At 45.8% G+C, this 22,666-nt stretch overlaps 1 protein-coding gene across 1 annotated transcript in view; it reads right to left on the reverse strand.

Annotated features, from left to right (window-relative positions):
- Positions 1-22,666, reverse strand: part of Cmtr1 (cap methyltransferase 1) — a 40,289-nt gene that overhangs the window by 17,051 nt on the left and 572 nt on the right. Inside the window, exons 2-9 of the mRNA XM_055606998.1 lie at positions 20,796-20,930; positions 11,749-11,900; positions 9,920-10,078; positions 6,265-6,357; positions 4,552-4,623; positions 3,202-3,296; positions 3,019-3,091; positions 334-532 (exon numbers count right to left, since the gene is read on the reverse strand). Of these exons, the coding sequence (XP_055462973.1) occupies positions 334-532; positions 3,019-3,091; positions 3,202-3,296; positions 4,552-4,623; positions 6,265-6,357; positions 9,920-10,078; positions 11,749-11,900; positions 20,796-20,925 (973 nt within the window). The 5' untranslated portion in view covers positions 20,926-20,930. The remainder of the gene's footprint in view (positions 1-333; positions 533-3,018; positions 3,092-3,201; positions 3,297-4,551; positions 4,624-6,264; positions 6,358-9,919; positions 10,079-11,748; positions 11,901-20,795; positions 20,931-22,666) is intronic.

A 22,666-nucleotide genomic window follows, 5' to 3' on the forward strand; every position in this document is an offset into this window, starting at 1 on the left:
AGGGCAGCTCATACCAACACACAGGGCTGCAGCTGGGGCATATGATCTGTGTTTGCCAGTTTTCAGCAAGGAATCAGGGAGTTTCATTATCCCCATCACCACACAAGAACCACAGTCCTACAAGGATGAATTAATATGGCTTTGATGAAAATTTGCCCAGAGGAGTGCAAGCCTGTGGTTAAAAAAAAGGCCCTTCAGAGGGATCCAAGACCTTCATGCCAGAGACTGTGAACCCTGGCTAACAGAATAGGGCACAGGTAGCAACAGCCTTCAAGTCCCCACACAGAAGCTACCCTCACAGTTCCCATTCCCTGCCCTGTTCCACGTCCGTACCATAGTAGGGCTCAAAGAGCTCACTGGAGGCTGAGTAGAAGTCCTCCAACTTGAAGTCGTTAGGGCCCTTCAGCGTCATCCCAAAGCCTTTTGCATGCCACTTCTTCCTCCATAGCACGTACTCTGAGAAGCCACCTGGGCCTGCGCAGACATCAGCAAAGTACAGAAGGTCAATCCCCGAGTCCTTCAGCAGTGGCTTCTGAAAAGAGAAGTGGAAGACAAGGAGATAGGGGAAACATATGGCTCAGTGAGGAAAAGAAAGGAGAACTCAAGGAAGGGAGGGAAAAAAAATGCCTATCAGCAAGTATAATCCAGAGCCCCCACAACACCCAGGATGTTTGTCCTCAGTCACCACCACTGCCCTCTGGAGCTTCCTCACCCCAAACACCTTTCCCACAAACAGGCCAACTCAGATTCCTAATGAGCGCATCTATGGCTGAGTGGTGTCCTCATGTCTCAGGACTCTGTGTTTCTTGTACCCTGGGGAGAAGCTTGCACACAGAGGAAGAAACACCAAGATGCAAAGCAACCTGTCCACACAGCTGGAACAAGGCTTGGTCAGAGTCCAGGAGGCCTGACATCAGACGACTGCTCCCTGAGCACCCATATCTGGGGCTGTAATACTACCCACCTCCCAGCCTCAAGGACCTGCCTTCCTACACCACAGCCTCACTCTTCCCTCATTGGCGCCTTCTCTTCTTTGTCCTTCCATTACCTTTATTTTGCAATAAATTTAGATGGTTGTGTACATAAACCATCCAGCACTTGGAGGCTGATGCAGGAGGATTATTGTGAGTTCAAGGATAGTCTGGGTAACATAGCAAGAAGGCCTTGTCATGAGACAAGGGACCTGTCCAGAAAGTCTGCTTACAGAAGGAATAGGTGGTTCTTAGCTCTGAAACTTCCTCACTATGGAGTCAGCGTCAAGTATATATTTGAAGCTATTAAGCTCAATTGTTCAACTATAAGTTAGGATGAGGGTAGGTATTTCTCAAGGCTGCTATAGAATTAAAGAATGCAACCTGTGGCCATGGTCTTTCTAAAACTATAAAGTAGCCACAAATATAAGATGGCATTATAATCAACTAGAACAACTTCCTTGAAGTAAAAACTCTAGCCTTCTCCATACTTTTCTCCTCTGTCTGCCAAGTGCAGTATTGCACATAATGAGCACCGTCCCTGCCTCGCACTCCCACTAATGAGACAGAAGCGTAATCCCCACGTTCACTGTATCCATCACATTAGACAGGCTTCTCTTAGACATACAAAATCCTCAGCACAGAATCCCTCATATGAGGTCACTGATACCCCAAGACCTAAACCCCTCCTTCCCTTGTTTCTTCCAGCTCTCGCTCACCATTTCTTTTTCTTCCCTTAGACCCTTTTTCCTTTTCCTATAAGCTGCAGCACCACACACCAATTATAAAACCTCAGAATTCCTCCTCACTCCTTCTCTACACCACACCAAGCTTCCAGTTTTCCAATGATTAGGCAATAATTTGTCTGACCCAAACATCCCTAAGACCCAAGCATGCTTATGCCTCTGGCCACTCCCACCTCTGTTGGCAACTGCTCCCTGAAAACACAGCAGGCCTGCTAGGCTTGGCTGTCCCTCAGGTCCTCAGGGAAAATGAAGATGAGAAGGAAGAACACATGAGGAGCTAGAGAGAAACGACGTTTATCATGGAGTGCAAAGACACACCTCTGACCGGGCAATTTTCCCTGGACACAGTCAGTTCAGGTCAGAAGCTGCCTGAAGCTGTCCAAACACACTGCATTTCCCTATGTCACAAACATCCACCTCGACCTGAACAGTACAATCCTGGTGCCTACTTCATTCTCCTAACAGCAAAGACAATAACCAGATACCGGCTGCTGAGGGCATGCACAGTCAAAAGCCCAGACAACGCTGTGCCTTCTCATCAGCTTAACAGAGCTCCTCTGCTAGGCAGGAGCTTTAAAGGGATTCACTGGTGGCTCAGAAAATTAAAGCAACAGTGTATCAACCCAATTTTCTCAAGATGCTAATTCCAAGAGCCTTTTCTCCTGCCTGCTGACCTGAACATGGGGAGGAAGGCCTGGGAGAGGAAAGACCGAGGCGTGGAACAAGTACTTAGGCAGGTGGAGCTGAAATAGCAAAGAACTTGGAAAGAAGTTCCTCTAGCTGGTGGCTAATGAGGGGGGTAGAGTCTAGGAGAATGAGGGTTCATGAAGCAGAAACAAGTTTGGGGACAGCTGGCCCTGTCCTGGCCCTGTCACTGTAAAAGAAACCAACTTCCTAGGCGTGGGTAAAAATGCTTTGAACCCAATGGGAATTCTAGAATGAAATTTCCCTTCTTGCATTCTCTATCATTATGGACGGCCGATGTTCAGAAAAATGAGATGTAGCAGAGCAGAAAATCATTTTGCTCTACCACATCTACAGAAAGGGCAAAGCCTCATAATTACGATCCCACACAGAGCTTGTTCAGAGTAGCAGAAAAAGAAAATGACCCTGGTGAAATCACAGATCTTTAGGGCCTGGCACACCGGGCCACTCCTGAGACCAGGAAGCACTCAAGGACTATGTGGGGAATGCAGAGCAAAATGCATTGCTACCGCATAGCAGGAATACACTCGCCTTGAACAAACGACAATCCCTGAGCTACCAAAGCTTAAATCCACTCAGCACCACAAAAATCTCACCCCATCAGAGTCCAAGGGATTTGTGAACATACGATCAAACACAAAATCCATGTTAGCCATCTTCATTGCTGCCCTGTAACAAAGCAAGATAGAAAAGCATGGATCAGCCCCAGGAGTATGGAAAACTGAGGCTCAAATGAATGGTGGGGTTATACAAAGTGAAGGGAAGGGAGCCCAGCAGACCTGTTGAGGAAGAAGACTCCCCGGATCATCTCGTAGGGGTTGGCTCTGGTGCGTGCTCGCCGCATTTCCTCCCCATCCAGGATGTCAAACACGCTCTGCAATGAAAGGAGCACACTCTATAGCAAGTGCCATCCCAGGCCCTCTGGGGTAGGACCAGGGTCTTAAGACTGATTGCCCTCCAAGGAACTGGGTTCCTGCTGCATCTCAACGCTGACATATCCAGTTGTGCAACCCTGACAAGTTGCTGAATCCTTCTGACCCTCAATTACCTCTCCAATAAAGTGACAAAAATCCCAGTGAAGCAGGCACCTGGCTTGTGATCAAGTCGTTAAAAGCACCTCTGCCACACAGAAAGCCAACTCTGCTCACAGTTAATCCTCACAGCAATTGTTTCCCCATGCCACCAAACCTTCCAGGGGATCTAAGTACCAGCATTTAGGTTCCCCTGACTGGAACTCTAAATTTAAAAACAAGCTGGGCAACGATGGCACACGCCTTTAAGCCCAGGGCTCAGAAGGCGTGACTCTGAGGCCAGCCTGGTCTACAGAGGGGGTTCCAGGAAAGCCACGCCTAAACAGAGAAACCCTGTATTGAAAACCCAAAATAAACAAACAAACTTAAAAACAAATCAAGACCAGAGCTTCCTGAAGACATGGGGACACACACACTCTCCCACCTTCTCTCTAACTCTGCTCTTTAGAAACAAGACATCCTCATTTCACTTGAGACATGGTCACGTTATAGATGTATTTCCAACCCTCTGTCTGTCAAAAAAGGAGCTTTGTGAAACAACCTTCATTCTTTTCCAAACCACCTCCTCCTCAGAGCATACCAGATGTGTGCTTCCTGACCTGCCAATCAGGCCACAAGATGTGTGGGGAGGACAACACCCAAGAGTTGCTACATACTCCAATTTCACTTAATGCTCACAACCACCCAGGGAAGCACTCTCTTCAGTTTTACAGAGAAGACAAAAGACATCCAAACTACTAGCCCAAAGTCACACAGGAAAACTACTATAGAAATGAGGCTTAAATACTGACTTGATGCTAAAGGTGATTAAACTTTCACTTCACCAGGCCCCTTGTGTATGACCAGGGTCTGATACACTGAGGTTAAGCGAGGTCTTTGTTGACTGCTGACCACATGGACAACTCAACAGTCCAAGGCCGGAAAGTTATCAGAAAAATACTACCTTGGACATAGGCATCATGTATACTTCCATTCCCATCTCCAGGAAAAAAAAAAAAAAAAAGTGACTGCTACACCCAACAAAAAACAAGGACAGAAACACTAGAAAAGCCCCCTCACCTCACCCACAGGCTTCCCACCTGGCCAGCCCAGCCTTACCTTACATTTGAGCACACTGTGAAGCAGCTCTTCCCCACAAAACTCGGTTTCATCTTCAATAATCATCTTTCTCTACAGGGAGAAGAAAATCATAAATACTGACCAAGTGTGACTATTTACTGGAGAGTGGGGAGATTAGGATTCTGAGTGCTCTAAGCAAGAAGGGGGTTAGGTCCCTGCCAAGAAACAGCAATCCCCAAGGGGCAGAAAGAGACAATCCCAAATCCCCGTGGCTGTGCTCCAGACGGCTGTGAGATGAAGCAGCGTGCTGGGAGCTCTGGGTAGAGTACCATATGGTCACAGCACGCCCAAATGCCGAGGCTGGAAAGAGCACACAGGAAAGAGACACATAAGCTATCTGCCCCTAGAGCAGAAAGGCAGAAGCACAGGGCTCCTCCACATGACAAGCTTGTCTTTCATCCAGTAAGCTGCCCACTCTGAGAGAAGCAGAAATGCCTGACACTGGGCACTGACTTGGTGACTTTACAGAAAACAAAGGCCCAACTAGCCATCATGAGATGACAGGTCCAGCCCAGCCTGTCCAAGTGTCACTACCTCAAAAACATCACCCAAAACTTTGTGGCCACAGAAGTTTTTCATTTTCTCCCCGAGGGTTTGTGTGGTATGCGTGTGTATGTGCGGGCACGTCCATGCCATGGCATTTATGTAGTGTTCAGAGGATTATCTCAGGACTTGGTTCTCTGCAGCCAAACATGTTGGATCCAGGGATCAGACGCAATTCCTCTGCATACAAATGTCTCTACCTACCAAGCATCTTACTAGGCTGCTGAAAATCTTCTATTTCTCAAAGTGGGAGCTGGGGGTGCTGGTTCAGTTTAGAATGCTTGTCTAGTACGCACAAGTTCAGTCCCTAACACTCTAAAGACAATCAATAACCTCCCCCCAGTTATTGTTTATATGAATGAGCCAGTACTTTATTAAAAGGTATCACGCTGGGCAGTGGTGGCACATGCCTGTAATCCCAGCACTTGGGAGGCAGAGACAGGTGGATCTAGTTTGAGGCCAGCCTGGTCTATAAAGTAAGTCCAGAAGAGCCAAGGCTATGAAGAAAACCCTGGCTCAAAAAACCAAAAAAATTAAATAATTGAAAATAAATAAATAAAATAACCTTATTTTCAAAACGAAGTTTATTTCTGGAAATTTCTTCAATTTGTGGCTTGGTTAAAAAAAAGAAAAAAAAAAAAAGAAGGGAGCCCAGTTCCCTGCCTTGGTTCTGCATTTTAATCAGCTGTTAGTACAGGCACTGGCCTCTGGAAAACCCCATTAGATATATGAAGAAAGTCAGACTGAAAAGAGCAAAACCTTGGAGTGATGAAGGCAGCTTTGACTTTGGGGAGCTCCTGAAGTGATCCTACTTACAGAGACCACCAGAGTGGTAATCACTCCTCATTTCCAGTTTTGTAGAGTAAGATTAATTAATGTGTGATAATGCCCTGTCACTCTGAGGAGAGGAACGGTGGCCTTTCATCTGAGCTGGGCCAAGCAGTGGCCTGAGAACACACCAGACAGGTAACAAGCTACTCCAAAGGTATCTCCTGGGGGCAGAGGGGACTTTTCTACTTTTCAGGTTTCATGCCACAGCTCCTGGGCACACCTGTGACAGAGCTTCCACATTTCTCTAAACTGCAGTAGGCAGATACCAGACTCGAGGAAAGAAAAGGCAGAAATGGGTACATTTTCATGAAATCCTACCTGTCCCACAACCATCCAGTCACTCATTTCCCGAGAGTCAGGAATTTCAGTGGTACATTCTGGAAACCATGACACCTGCTCACAGGCACTGGGCTACAAACAAAAAAGGGACGCACAGGTCAGATGAAATAGGCCTTCAGGATTCTACCCAACCCACCAGGGTTTCCCCAAAAGAATGCAGAGGGACTCAGGCCGAGAAGGCTCTAAACTGTGGTATGGAGTGCAGGTAGGTGGTCAGACATGAGAAACGAGAGCCAGAATGAAAGCTCAGCTTCTGAAGGACAGCTCCAACTCTGCTTGGACTCCCTTAGAAAACTCCTGAATCTTCAATGTTCCTTTCATTTGTCCCAGTACTGTTTGGTGGTTACTGTGTGGAAGTGGCCCAACTGCAGGATGAAGTAAGACAAGTCTTTGGCTTAAGGAGTTTAACAAGAGAATGAGGACAGAGAAGTAAGTAGGCAGTGTCTCACATGAATACAGTTCTCCGAAACAGTAAGACTTTATCAGCACCTAGCTTACCTCCTAATGCCTTTCAACACTGTTCACAAAATAACCCAGAGGCTGTTCCTCAGCACTGATGGTGGAAAGCAGGAGTTCATCTCTAATGTCTGCCTCCTCCTAGCTTTTCAAGTACTTTCCTGAACAGACCTTAGCAGGGCTCTTACGGCGCTGTACACTAACACCACTTGCAGAGCTTTTCAAGAGTGATGCCTTTCAGAGCACATGTTTGAAGTTGGTCTAAGGTGGACACTGAATTTATTTAAGTCTCCAAATAACTATACAGTCATTCCAGGACTGAGTGCCACTGGACTAGGAAATGAGAATTCGAAGCCTATCCAAGTGGCTAACCTGAGTGGCAGCTGAACAGACTGCTCCCCAAGCAAGCAAGTCCCCACTGACAGAGGAAGCGGTGAGATTAAAGGTAGTATCATATGCTCTGAAAAGCATAAATGGTATCACAGTGCAGGGTCTCAAGGACAAGGCAACCATCATTAAGACAGAAGAGTTAAAAACAAAGTGCACTCAAGTCCTGTCCCACTGAAAGGGTCAGAACCACTATGTACTTGTTTCCAAACATATGAGGATGAGGAGAACACCCGGTATTCTCTAAGGCCTCAGCCTACATGTGAAAGAATAAAGCCCTAGCATAATGCTGTCAACACTATTTTACAAGACTGGAGCAGTGCAGGGTCAGAGGCAAGGCGGGACAGATGCCCAACAGCAGGATATCTGCTGCGGTTGGGCGCCTGAAACACTCTGGATAAGAACCGGGTACGTGACTCTACCCACATCTGCCTTCCCGCCTTCCCTGTTCCGGGTGCGTGACTCCACCCACTGCCTTCCCGCCTTCCCTGTTCCGGGTACGTGACTTAACAATGGCTTTGTTCAAACCGCCCAATCAGATCCCTGTAACTATGCTTCTCGCTTCTGTAATCGCTCTTCTTGCTCCCAAGCCCTATAAAAACCCGTCACCCCAACCGAGAGGCGCGCAAGTCTTCCGAAAGGCTTTGTCGCCCCGGGTACCCGTGTATCGAAATAAACCTCTTGCGGCTTGCATCCGAAGGCTGGTTTCGCTGTTCCTTGGGAAGCGGGGTCTCCCCATCTAGAGAGGCTCAACGGGAGTCTTTCACATGTAGCCACAGTTACAAATCTTTACCCAGTTCCACACCATCTCATCACAGCTGTGAGGCAGCAGAGCAAGCCCACTGTGAAGCTGTTAGGTCAGAGCTCATCAGAATCTGAGAAAATCTCAGTATATCTTCTCCGTACACCGTTCACCAGTCTTTTTCCCCCTGAAACATCACAGAGGCAACCCCCCCCCCCCAGCAGTTTCCCAGCACTCAGAGCCACACCTGCTTCCCTATAGCCACATGCAGACTGTGCCGGTCCCCTCACCTCAGCTCTGTATGCTGATATTTCACATCGTTATTGTTTTCAGGTGCTTTAATTACCCCTATTTCAAACCCTTTGAGGAATACGTAAAAATGAATAAAACTTCAACACCACCTATGCATGCAAATGAAAAAAGCCTGTCTTCCTCCTGGAGATACCTCTCAGTGACAACTGCTTTCCTGGTATGTATGAGTTTGAGTCTCAACCTTGCAAAGAAGTTTGTCTTAGAACAAATTTAATCAAGGAAAAAAAAAAAAAAACAGTTCAGCATCACAGTAGGAGTGCGGCACACAAGCAAACACCTGCTCAGAACCTGGATGGCAAAATGTGAAGATGGGAGAATTTCAGAGCTCGTATTCCGTCCTGTGTTCAAGGGGGCATGGGTGCTCCTCTGCCTGCCGAACCCTCCTAGCAGAGAGAGAATTCCTAAGCCTGTGAAGTTTAACAGTCCACCAGGAATATTAAAGTTCTTCTCCTATCATACTCTATACATATTCTATATCCTATCAGAGTCTTCCTTCTATCTATTCTATCTAGTGTTATTCCTAGAAAACAGACTCAAACTGCTCTCTCTGCATTCTGCCTCTGAGAGACCAAAAAGATTAAAAATTAGCAGCTATTATTAAGGCCTGAACTAGGTGGGTGGAGAAGTCCAGCCATGCCCTGAGGGGAAGAACCTGCCTTACTGCATTCTTTCCCCACCCACTAGAGATACAGTTGCTAGGAAACTGGCTCATCCCCCTAGGGAGGAATACCAGGTCATTAATGGTTTGGGGACCTTCCTATAGCCAATCAATTCAAAATGAAGCATTTTGACCAATAGATGCTTGCCAGGCAGGAATCGCCCCTGCCTTGGGCATGCTGGGAAGGACCAGAATCACCCAACTAACCTGAGCATGGGGCGCTCGGTGGGGGGTGTGGGCCCAAGCTGCAGCTTGTAATTTACAATAAAAAGAACCTCATGTATTTACAGCGGGAGTCTAGTCATTCCTGGTCTTTGGGGTTCGTGAACTGGGCAGAACACCTCCAGTGTTCTTTTTGTTCGTCTCAGTTAGTTTATACTGCTGTGATGAAACACCATGACCAAAAAGCAGTTTGAGAAGAAAAGGGTTTATCTGGCTTACACTTCCACATCACAATCTGTCACTGAAGGAAGTCAGGACAGGAACTCAAGCAGGGCAGGAACCTGGAGGAAGCTGATGCAGAGGCCATGGACGAGTGCTGCTTACTCAGCCTGCTTTTTTTCTATTTGTTTGTTTTTCCACACAGAGAAACACAGGGTTTCCTCTGTGTAGCTATGGCTGTCCTGGAACACACTGTAGACCCGGCTGGCCTTAAACTCAAGAGATCTGCCTGCCTCTGCCTCCCACGTGCCAGGATTAAAGGCGTGCGCCACCAACAGCACCTGGGTTACAGCTTGTATTTCATAGTACCCAGGACCACCAGCCCAGGGGTGACACCCACACACAGTGAGCTGTGCCCTTTCACATCAATCATTTATCAAGATAATGCACCATAGGCTGGGCTAATCTGGTGAGGGTAGTTTCTCAGCTGAGGCTCTCTCTCCTAAAATGACTCTAGCTTGTGTCAAGTTGACATGAATCTAGCCAGCACATCTTCCATATAAGATGCTAATTTTGAACCCCTCTAACCACCCTGCTCAAATTGCCTCTCAAGGGTTCAAATTTTTAAATACGGTTTCAGAGACCAGACATTCAACAATACCAATAGCTTTCCTGTTTCCTCCAACCTCACCAGTTACCTCTGGCTCATCTCGCCAATCCACATTCAGCTCCTGATCAAAGCCCTGCAGTGTCAGACCCAAACCACGTCGACCTTTCTGATTGGAGGCCTCCACGATGTCCTTCCGACCCTGGCTGTATTTACCCAATCCTTCACCTTCCTTGAAGCCCATCTTGGCCTGAAAAAAGAACGAAGCACAATTAATTCAGTCAACAGACATTTATTTAGTCCCTATCTCAGGCCATACATTGTGATAAACCCTGAAAAATATAGACAAGTAGGGTCTGAAGTTTGCCTTTTGGCTTAATGATGAAGAGAAGCATAAATAACTCACTGCGGGCTAGTAACTCTGTCTATTCTGCAGGTGAAAGTCTAGGGCAACCGGTAGTCAGATAAATGAGAGGGGATTGCAGAGCTGTAATTAAGAGCACCAAAAATACTTAATGAATCTCACTGGACATTTGCACAACCCCCCCTCGTAGCTACTTTGTGTGATTAAGTGAAAAGGAAAACCTAAATTAAAGAGAACCTCATTTAGGATACAGCAGTTTCAAGTAGTAGCTTCTACCCTGCCCTCGCCCAGGCATGTGGCGTTCATTACCAGGCCAGGACAACCAGGACTTACAAGCTAACCTATTCAGTTAGGAGATAAACTTGAAAGTTTGCTCCATAGAAAACAGAGAGGAAGGACATGTTAAGGGCCTGGCACATCTATGCTTTTTTAAATGTCCTGTCTATATGTGCACTCTAGACCTCAGGTTACTGGACAAAGGTAAAACCTTCAAGATCAGGGATCTGAATTCCAAATCCCATAGACTGTTAGCAAATCAAAGACCTTCCATCTAGAGATCTAATTCCTCTGGGGGTGGGGGTATCTGCAACCTGTTTGGAAGCTGTCATTGCAGCTTATGAACTGGGTAGATTCTGTATAACAGACACAAGATCTTTTTCTGGGTCAGAGGCTAAGTCATAAGCTTTCTATCTTCCACGTACCCAAAGCTTATACACTTCAAATTAGAATCCTGACCTATGCTTTAGCGGGAGCACATCTCATTCTTAAACTAATCTAACAAAATTATAGGAGCCAACCATGGCACTGGCGAAGCTGGACAGAAGGCAAACGTGGATTTCTCTAAACTTTATAAAACCACTAAATTTTAATGAGGAAAGTGAGCGGGTTTCCATTTTCATCTTTCTACCTGCAAGCAGGTACGAAAGCTGACAGTTGAGCCTTATATGCCATGAGACAATGCTGCTTGCATTTATTTTCAGCATCTCAGAATCAACAGGCATTGAGTCCTTTCTTTTGGGAGCATTCACTAGAGCAAAGCAGCATAAAACCCCTTCAACTACTGACATATACCCATGTCTAGGGAAGCATATCCACTCAAGCATATGAGGGGCATGAGCTAGTGAGGATAGTGAGATCCAGTTCTGGGCAGGACAGCAGACAATGGCAATTTTCATGGATGATGTCAACATGACAGACATGTCAACTGAGAGGAGGCTGCACTTTCTCTTCTAAATTTCAACAGCCATATACGGGCAGTGGTGGCACACGCCTTTAATCCCAGCACTTAGGATGCAGACGCAGGTGGAGCTCTGTGAGTTCAAGGCCAGCCTGGTCTACAAAGTGAATTCCAAGACAGCCAGAATACACAGAAAAACCCTGGCTTGGTGGGAGGGGAGAGGGGAGGGGGAGGGAAGAGAAACAACCAGAAAGAGAAAAATTACTCCAAACCTAGCCTGTGCCAACTAGTGTCCTACCCCCAACACTAATACATTCTTGTCCTCGTTCTCTCACTCTCCTGGGGTAGCTTTAGAAATCCATTCTAAGTCATGACATACCATAAGCTTCTGAGAAACACTGTTATACATGGAATAGCGAGAAGATGTTCCCTCCACAAGGGAATCTGCTTTGAAGGCATCTTTGAACCCGTCAGAGCAGGGCTGCTTCCCCTCAGTCTCGCTGTCAGATCCACTAAGGCTTGTGGCAGATGCTGGAAAAGAGAGAGAAACGCTTCTGTGAGGCTGCATCATAAAGTGCCTGCATACACTTACACCCACTTAGTCAGCATATGTCTAGCATATGTCCCGCACTGAGTGGAGGTCACCAGTGCCCAAGGTGAAATCTCTTCTCTACTTTTACCAGCTGTATGATCTTGGCTGTCACCACATTCCTAATGGCATGTACTCCAGCAAGAACTCAAAGGTGAGTTTTCTTACCTCCCCTTCTCAGTGTTATCTGTTATCAACCTGAGATGACAAACCTGCCTCATAGGGCTGCTTAAAAACCAAAATAATATGTAAGGAAGCACACTACATAATGTGTATAGTGTAGATGTTAATTTTTTTCCTGCTACTGTTCAGTTTTAACATCTATTTCTTCTTTTCCCAAAATTATCTTTTCATTTTTATCCCATCTATTTATTTATTTGTTCGTAAAAGTTACTGGAGAGTGACTGTGTGTGGAGGTCAGAGATAACTTATAGGAGTTGGTTCTTTCTGCGAAGTAGGCTCTGGAGATGGAATTCAAGTCTTCAGACTTGGCAGCAAGCACCTTTACCTACTGTGACATATTTCCAGCCCAAACTTCTAAATTCTGATTGCTTAACTTCCTAATTAGTTCTCTTTGCATTCACAGTCCCTTCAAACTCAGAGGCAAGGAAGCAGGTCTTCACTGAAGCTAGCTAGCTACAGGAAGAGAAAAGGAGGAAAGAGAAAGGAGAAAAGGGAGAGACATGGAAAGGCAGAAGAAAAAAGAGGAAAGGAAGATAGAAACACCAGCAGGAACACCAACTGAGCAGACAGAAGAGAGTAAATGCTACAGGAGGGACTAGAGCCTGCGCAGGCCAAGCCTGCTCTCCACTGTCTATCACCTTGTCAAAGGGCTCCAAGTAAGATTTAAGTCAGCAGCAGCCAGAAAGGATGGGTACCTGCCCCTCCATCTAGGTCAGATGCTCTTCAGTCTGGGCACTCACTTGGGTGCCCACATTTACTCTGTCATGTGCTTTTACCTGAAGGCTGCTTCATTCAAAGCAGTTTCTATTCAGTTCTACTGTGATAGATATTATGACCAAAAACAACCTGGGAGCAAAGGGGCGGTTTCACCTTAAAGCTTACTGTTCTTCGGGGAAATCAGAGTAGGTGCCCAGGGAGGAACCTGGAGTCAGAAGCAGATCACGGCAGGGTGCTGCGCTGGCTTGCCCTCCATGGCTTGCTCAGTCTGCTTTCTTACAGAACCCCAGACTACCTGCCTAGGAATGGCACCCCCTACCCTGGGCTGGATTCTCCTATATTAACCATTAATCAAGAAAACGACCCGCAGGACAATGTAATGGAGGGGTTTTCTTCATTGAGGTTCTTTCTTCCCACATGACTCTACCTTGTGTCAAACTGACAAAAACCTGGCCAGCACAACTGACCACTTGTCCCTAAAATGTCATGTTAAAGGCTGGGCAGAGACCTTTAATCCCAGCACTTGGGAAGCAGAGGCAGGCTGATCTCTACAAGTTTGAGGCCAACCTGGTCTACAGAGCAAGCTCCAGGACAACCAAGGCTACACAGAAGAACCCTGTCTCAAAAAAACCAAAAGTTTCATTTTAATATTAATATCACAATATAAAACACAATATAACTTTAAAAGTTTCACAGTCTTAAAAAGAATTCTAACACTTTAAAAGTTCAGTCCCTTAAAATATCCAAGTCTCTTAACTGTAGGCTCCTGTAAAATCAAAATAAGTTACATACTTTCTATTCCAAGAGGGAAGAACCAGGGCACAGTCAAAAGCAAATCAAAGTAAAACCAAAATTCAATTCAACAATGTAAAAAAATCCAGCTGTTGTGGCCCTCACTTTTGATCCCAGTACTCAGGAGGCAGAGGCAGGCAGATCTCTGTGAGTTTAAGGCCAGCCTGGTCTACAAAATGAGTTCCAACAAAGCCAGGGCTACACAGAGAAACCCTGTCTCAAAAAAATAAAACAGGGGCTGGAGAGATGGAGGTTAAGAGCACTGGCTGCTCTTCCTGAGGTCCTGAGTTCAATTCCCAGCAACCACATGGTGGCTCACAACCATCTAAAATGAAACTTGGTGCCCTTTTCTGGCGTGCAGGTGTACATGCAAACACATTGTATACATAATAAATAAATAGATCTTTTAAAAAAATAAAATTTTAAAAAGTTCAGTTTGATGCCTGGGACCCACTCATTACCCTCTGGGCTCCAGAAGGGCCTAGGCAGCTGTTTCTCCAGCTCTGCCATTCACAGGGCAGGCAGCTTGTCTCAGAATCCCAGGACAGCTCCATTCCACGCCACAGCTGTTGCTGTCCTTGGTGGGCATCCAACTGTACTGGTGTCTCCAATGGCCTCTGCTGGCCTCTCAAAAGTGCCAAGCCTCTGCTGCTCACTATGACTCCTTCACAAACAGGACCACATGGGAGAACCTCACACATTTTCAAAGCCAGAATGAACTGTAGCCTTGGCCACCTCCTGAGCACAGTGCTGACCCTGAGGGAATAACTCCCAGAAGATTCACCTCTGAGACCCTGGTCTCGTTAATTCCAGCTGATTCTCGGCTCTAGCTAATCAGCATTAATTGTCCCAATCAAAGTAGCTCCACTTTCATGGTGCTGACCCTTCTTAACCGCAGCTGATTTTTCAGTCACATATAACCACAACCAAGTCCCCCCAGTCTTTAAGAACCTCTCAAACTTAAGCCAGGCCTCCATCACCTGCACTACTCTCAGCCTTACCTTCCAAGCTCCCACGACAGCTCATTAAGCTCTGAACACTCAACAGCTTCTCCAGCCTGAGTTCCAAACTCCTACAATCCTCCCCCAAAACAACATGGTCAGGTCAGTTACAGCAATACCCTGTGGACTGGTACCAAGTTCTATTCTAGCGTGCTTTTCTACTGCTGTGAGAAACACTATGACCAAAAACAACTTGAGGAAGAAAGGTTTATTTCACCTTAGCACTTACTGTCCTTCAAGAAGGGAGTCAGGGCAGGAATCTGAGCAGAGCAAGCACTGAAGAACAAAGAGCAAGAGCAAAAGAAGTGCAGGGAGGTGGTGGCCCACTCCTTTAATCCCAGCACTCAGGAGGCAGAGGCAGCGGATCTCTGTATATTAAAGGCCAGCCTGGTCTACAAAGCAAGTTCCAGACAGCCAAGGCTACAGAGAAACCTTGTGTGGAAACAAAAAACAAAACAAACAAAATGCATAGAGGGAACAAGAGACATTAGAGCTCAGAATGCTGATACTGTTTACTCTGTCAGAAGACAACTGGGGCTGTTGATATAATCCAGTGGTAGAGCATCGCCTACCACACAGACACACAACACAGAAGGTCCTGGATTAGCTCCTTAGTGCATGTTTTAAAACAAAACATTGCTTGTCTAAATCAGACAACTCTTTTGGTTCAGAACCTGCACTTTGAGAAGTCCATACTAAGTCAAATAGGACACTTCCTGGGAAGAAATAACTGCTGAACTTCAAAATTTAACAGATAAGATACATGTGCATTTTTTTTTGTTTTGTTTTGTTTTAAAGAATGTAACAAACTGCAGAAGGCCAGTAAATACATGGACAAAAAAATTCAAAATATACTCAAAATTGTGTTTTCTATACCAATCACATAGCAAGAAGAAGTTTTACTTTAACAGCCATGAAATCTGCCCTTTCCTAACAGGATGGCTGTCCAATTTTTTAAATAAGGAAGTATCTTCTTACATCCATCAATGTTATACAAGTCACAGTGGCAGAGAGTGCTCCTCAGGAGGAAAGAACCAGAACATTAGCAACAAGTAACCATGGAAACTGAGAAGTGAGGTGATATTTATTTTCTGTTTTGTACTGTCCTGCAGAAAATTGGGGGGGGGGACCCCACACAGCTATAAATAATTACCATTCCAAGCTTTGAAAAGAGACTGGTTCCTTTCCAAAGAAAACATCAGGCAGCAGCTGAGAGTGCAGGGCCTCCTAAGTGGTTCTAGATGCTCCCAAGGCTGTACTCTATCAGCACTACATGGATGACAGAGAGCTGTGCAGCACAAAGCCCACATGCTGAGGATGGTGCTCCACCGTGCAGATTCTCTTCTGAGTTGCCTCCATTCCTGTAACCCTCACTGCTCAGCACTGAAAGGGCTGGATGGGGAATGTGCCCACAAGTCTATAGTGATTCAGGGCAAGTTAGAAGCTGCGACTTTGTAACAGTTCTTACTCCTTTTACTAGCCTTGTGGACATGCACAGACCTACCCTGAAAACACTAGAAGCCTGTGTAAGATCCTAGGTCCTTCTGAAAGGAGATTGTGTTCACTCCAGCTCAGGGGAGTTGCTGGCTGTTAGATATCCTTGATAATCCAACAGCGAGAGTGGTGTGGCACACACCCCACTGGCAAACACACAGGGCGCCTGCCACCCTTAGCTCTCTGAGAGAAAGTCATGATTGATTTCTTTTTCTTCCATAACATCTTTGGGCCAAAAAAAAAGACAGGAAAAGTAAAATTTGGGGGAAAACTTACCAGTCAAATCAGTGCTGGACTAGGCACAGAGCTCCAGCCTAAGACTCTGGCACAAACATCTTCCCACTCCGTCCCTCCCCCAAGGCCTAACTACTACACAGACACTCATGAAAAACTAACAAGCCTTATTTCTCTCTTTTATTCATGCACATAAAGGCAATTCTTAGTCTGACACGACTTAAGATAACGTTTTATAGACTGCGCCCTAATGTCCAAAGACTGTAGCAGCCACTCTTTATTTTTATCCCCTGGGCCTTTGGGCCACTCCCTTCATATAAAATGGAAAACTATCATGGCTGCAGTAGAACTGAAGGGAAGGTTTTGCCTCCTAAGACCTGTAAGAGTTTATAAACACTGAGCAGAGAATTTAGTGATGACAACAGACATTACCAGGACTAACAAGGCCAGTCTAATGAAACCTAAATTTCACTGAGAATTCACCAAAGCCGGGTGACATCCCTGTTTACCTCCCGAGGAGGAGGCCTTCTAAGACGCAGCAGAAAGCATCAGTTAAGATCTTCACTTAGGAGGTTCTAAAGAAGACTGACCTTATAAAAGAACAGGGTTCCCAGCTACTGGCAAAACTGTCCACATGACAATAGAGCAGTGGGACAAGCATTTAAAAATTAAAGTGGTAACACAAGGAGAGGCAGCTCCAACCAATCCTGGCCAAGATGAGCAGCACACAGATACAGAATAAATTATAAATTTTCATAACCATCACATCCTACCTAACAACTGCTGGGGAAATACTCATCCTTGCTTAAAATGCCATTTCTCCTTCATGCCAAACAAACAGTAACTCATTAGAGCAACTGAAACAGATATGGAAGGAAGTTTTTGATTAAAGTCATGAATCTGGATTGACAGGAAAGTGATGGTGTCTCAGGGCGAAAGTCTATTTAGGGGAGGATTAAACCTGGTGGAGGGAAAGGTGCTCTTAATGAGGTGCTGCTGAAGAGCTTTGCAACTTCCAAACCAACCTGCTACAAGAGGATCATGAGCCCACGCTACCGCAAGGAAGAGAGAAGGAAATTTCCTTAGGCTTTAGACCAGTTTTCCTTAAAGAAACAACTAAAAAGAACAATATGCCCTCATCTACCTCTTTTTACTACAGAAAGGTTATTTGGCTATAAGTTCCCAAGAGTATATTTACACCTGAAAATGCTTTCCAACGCCACTCAGAACACCTGGAAGATCACAATGCCAAGGTGTCCACGATAATGTCCTTTTCTTCTTCTCCCTGGCTAAATGTCAAGCTGCTGAGCTGACAATTTATCTACCCTGTGAATAATGTAAAACAAACAAACTGATTTAATAATTAATGAATCATCACACCACACAAGGCCCAGACTGGAAGTCACTGCTACTTTTCTACTTTCTGATAGGCGCAAAGTGCATTTCTCAGTCACCCAGCTCAACAGCACGTGCAGGTAGAGGTGGCTGGAGCAAATGGAAACACCTGCTACATAAGCCAACAGCCTGAAGAGGAAAGCTGCAGATGCAACTCAGGAGACAGAGGTTCCGACAGACAAACCTGTCAGAGCACACTGCAGGACATGCCTAAGAGGAGCGCACGCAGAACACGGTTGGCGAGGTGGAGGAGGACATCAGGCATTTTAGATTCTTACGAAGAATTAGAATTAGATCCTTAGGTCGACGACACTACGACCTTTTCTCAAGTCTGGTCCAGGAATTATGGACTATGCCTCTGCTCCGTTGCCAGCCATGGAAGAGGGAGCAGGAACCACTGCAGGGGCAGGCTGACTCCTGTCTGTTTTGTGTCACTGTGAGGCTGCCTGCTTCCTGCAGTAAAGTAACTTGAAAATATGGAGCTTCTGTTGGTTTGTCTCCACCTCCGCCTCCACCTCCTGCCTAGTTTTCCGCAACTGAACGAAACTGGCCAGCCTCAATTCTCCACTGTATACACACGACAGCAACAGTCAATCCAAACTGAGTCATGAAGCTACTTCCAGAGAAGGCGAAAGCTGTTCTGTAAAATTAAGGCATTTTATGCAGGCTGGTGTCAGCTGGATGTGTTGGTGCACACCCGTAATCCCAGTACTGTGAATTTGAGGCCAGCTTCGTCTACAAAGTGAGTTCCAGGACAGCCAGGGCTATACAGACAGCCAGATCTACACAGAAAAACAGTCTTGGAAAAAAACAAAACAAACAAAAAGCTTAAAATGTGACTCAGAATAGTTCCCTTAAAGGAGGCTCAACTTTATGTATTCACCACCCCTACCTGGGAGCTGCCCTCTCATTTTTTTCAAAGACATTACCTGACAGGAAAGGTCCAAAGACCTGCTTAGCACTAAACACATACTCCCACACAGGCCTATGCCCCTCATAGGCCCTCCAAACCTAAGGGGACCTACACACCAGCAGTTTCCTTTTCTTTTCTTTCCATTTAGTAACCGTGGTTACACACAGACTTTCTCTTCGACACTGATATCCACTCAGGCCTTTTATAATTTTTTTTTGACAGGTCCCACTACATTGCTGAGATTGCTCTCAAGTTCATCAGCACACACGATCCCTCTGCCGTCAGCCTCCCATACGGCCACGAGCCATGCACTTGTGAGTGCTCAACATCAGCGAGCCTTTGATACCCATTCCTCTACAGGCAAGGTCACGAGGGTCTGTCTAACCCAGACCACACCTGTAGAACCCTCTGGCCAGCTTCCCTGAAGCAAATCCTTCCTTAACAACACCAGGAAGAAAACATCACATCCTTGTCACCAATCTGTTACAAAGTTTCATTCACAGTGCATGCAAAATGCAGCCTGCTAGTGTACTGGGCTGGAATATAATCGCCTCCTCCAAAATTCCTATCACCTATAAACCAGAGAGAAATTTTATTTGGAAATACGGTCTTTGCAGATATGATCAAGTTAAAATAAGGTAATACTAAAGCGGCATAAATCCTAAAACAATGACTGATATCCTCCCTATACAGACTCAGGAAGGCAGAGGCAGAAACTAGAGACAGACTGCCACCAGAGCCATACGGTACCAAGGATTCTCAGTGAGCCCCTAGACATTACGGAAGTTAGGGGTAGGGGGACCTTCCCAAGAGCCTTCATAGGGACCATGCAGTCCTGATGACAACCTGGTTGAGCGTGCTAGTCTCCAGAAGGGCGAGAGAGTAGGGTTCTACGGTGAGCAGAACAGCATACAAGACCAGCTGCAGAAACGAATGGAAGCCAGTACAGTGGCGTAAATGTGTAATCCCAGCACTCAGGAGGCCAAGGAAGATGGATCTCTGTGAGTTCGAGGCCAGTCTTGTCTATAGAGTGAGTTCCAGGGTAGTCAGAGTTACACAGTGAGACCCATTTCAAAACAAACAAACAAACAAACAAAAAACATGCTAGGCATGGTGGCACCACGCCTTTATTCCCTGTACTTGGGAGGCAGAAGCAAGCCAATCTCTTGTGAGTTCAAGCCAGCCTGGTCTACAAAGCTCCAGACAGCCAGGACTACACAGAGAAACATTGTCTCAAAAAACAAAAAACAAACAAACAACAACAACAAAAAAAAAAGGTGGAGGGGAGAAAATAAATGAATAAAGCTGGCTTGTCTGAGTTAGTATAAACACAGTACTTTTTTTTTGTTTGTTTGTTTTCGAGATAGGGTTTCTCTGTATAGCCTTGGCTGTACTAGACTCGATTTGTAGACCAAGCTGGCCTCAAACTCAGAGAGATCCACTGCCTCTGCCTCCCTGAGTGCCCGCCCAGCTTGAACACAGTACTTCTAATTGCCTGGCATATGGAGTGAATTCAGATATTGTGAATGTCCACAATGTTAAGACAGGCAAAGCACAATATTTTTCAACCAAATATTTGAGCTGGATATAAACTGCAAACAGAGTGATGCTCCACAGCTGAGTATTTCTGACTACAACTGCTCAGGAACTGAGAAAACTATAATTCAAGGACCCTAGTCAGATCAGGCACCTCCACCCCACCTCTAAAAAGGAACCCCCTAATTATTGACAGCTATTAAAAATACAGCACTCAATGCTTGACACATCTTCTACCTGACTTTAGGCAGCGAGCATCACCTACTGGGGAACCAGAACAGATCAAAGGTACCTCCTGGACCTCGCTCTGTAGACCAGGCTGGCCTTGAACTCAGAGATCCACCTGCCTCTGCCTACTGAGTGCTGGCATTAAAGGCCTGAGCTACCACCGCCACCTGGCTCCATACTCTTAGCAGAATAGTGGCAGAATGAAGACTCTATATAGCTACCATCTTTCTGTCAAATTTGCTAACTTTGCCGAAGGGACAATGAACCATATTCTGCTCAATCCAAGTAGTAAGGATTCAAACAACCAGATGGCCAGTGGCCTCAGATCACATAAGCCAGTATACCTTTTGCTGCATGATTGACAGAGGAGAGAGGCTCATCATCAGATGTGGAGCTGAAGTGCCGGGCAAGCTCCCCAATTCGCTTCTGTTTCTTGAGGGGGGCAGTGCATTCTGGGTCAGTTCTCCTCTTCATTGTTACTGCAACCATAAATCCTGCCAGTCAGCTCTGAGGTTAGAACTGCTGGGAGCGAAGCAGGTATCCCAAAAACAACAACCACCAGCTGAATGAGATTTGACCACTCCAAGCATCTTGTGTGAGCACTTGGACAGTCTCTCCCTCCAATTAAGGTCCAGGAAAAAGGCTAGCCAAGCTCTGCTGTTCAGTACCAATGATTAGTTTTACTAGGAAACAAGGTAGTCTCAGGGGCCACTGGTGTCAGATAGCAAAGTTAGATTAACTCATTAAGACACAGGAGAAAAAGGGCCTTTTAGTACTTGTTATTCTATACTTTTGAGACAATACTGGCGATTCATGACAGTGTATACTGGAACAAATTATGAGACCTACTAAGTAAAAGCCACCAGTATTTCCAAGGACCACCACAGAATGATTTTTTCTTTCATCATTTTTGCCGGAACAATTAAATTGTATATAACATACAACAAAAATGCTGGGATTTGGTTTATTTTGTGTTTTGAAATAGGAAAAAAACTAGTGTAGGCATGGAAGTACCAGCTGGTTTACAAGCAAGAGTGAAAAAAGACCCTGGGAAACAGATAGCCATAGTTCTGAGATACAAAGACATTAATATTTTTCCCTTTTATTTATTTATCATTATTTTTTTTTTTATGTGCAAGGTCCTGGGTTCCAGCTTAACTCTGCAAGGGGAAAAAGAAAAGAACAGGAAGCTTGCAGGTTCCCATGATGGCCATGAGCAAGTATATGAGAAGGGGAAAAAATAAAAATAAAAAGGATATGGAGCTGGAGCCATTTACAGGTCTTGAATTCAATTCCCAGCACCCACACTGGACAACTCAAAACTATCTGTAACTCCAGCTCGAGGGAAACAGGCACCTCTGGCCTATGCAGGCACCCACGTGCATGTACACAAAATTTAAAATAGTGAAAATATTTTTTTAAAAAATGAAGCAACGAAGCAATTACGAGATCTTCAGGAAAAGTAGTGCATTCGTACAGAGAACTCAGAAAGGAGACTTAAGTTAGAGGTGCACTGACAGCTTAGGGAATGGGATGGGGGTGCAAGAATGTACTTCTATGTGTGTAAGTCACACACACGGTGATCTTAAGGTCATGCTTTCACTGTGAATTGACTACTCAGTATTGTGATATGAAAACTTGAGCCAGTTCTACTTATTTAAAAACATTTGGTGGGGGAGGGGAGCAAAAAAGAACGAGCATCAGCAGCCGAAGCAAAAAAGGAATGGAATTTGAATGGGATTTATGATCCTTCCCTCTGAAAACTAGCAAAATCCTGAATCACGTGTCCGTATTTCCAGCCCAAGGATGAACCGCTGGACTCAATGTACAGGCATCCCATTCTCGGGGGGGGGGGGGCAATTTCCTAAGTGGCACAGGCAGCGCCTATCAGAGGAAAGCAGGAAGACCAAGGAGGCTGAGCAAACTGAAAGCAAGGCCTCATGGAGCCACATTCCCTTGACATCATACAGCGCCCGAAAAAGCCCACAGGTGAACTGTTGAAAAACTCATCACTGAGCCTTCGACTGGCCACAGCACGTAAAATGGGGCTCCCTCAACTCTCAAGCGGTCCTGGGGGCCCTAAGGGGAGGGGAAGGGAGAGCACGGGGAACTCTGTGGACTGCGAAAGGGGCAGATGCGAGAAAAGGAAACCGCTTTGTGGAAGGCAAGGCGGCAGATACGAATGGCCCCTCCACCACAGCGCCTTCCATCGGGG

The sequence above is a fragment of the Psammomys obesus genome, unplaced genomic scaffold (genome assembly GCF_907164565.1).
Source record: "Psammomys obesus unplaced genomic scaffold, mPsaObe1.curated_primary_1811, whole genome shotgun sequence".
Classification (NCBI taxonomy): Eukaryota; Metazoa; Chordata; class Mammalia; order Rodentia; family Muridae; genus Psammomys; species Psammomys obesus.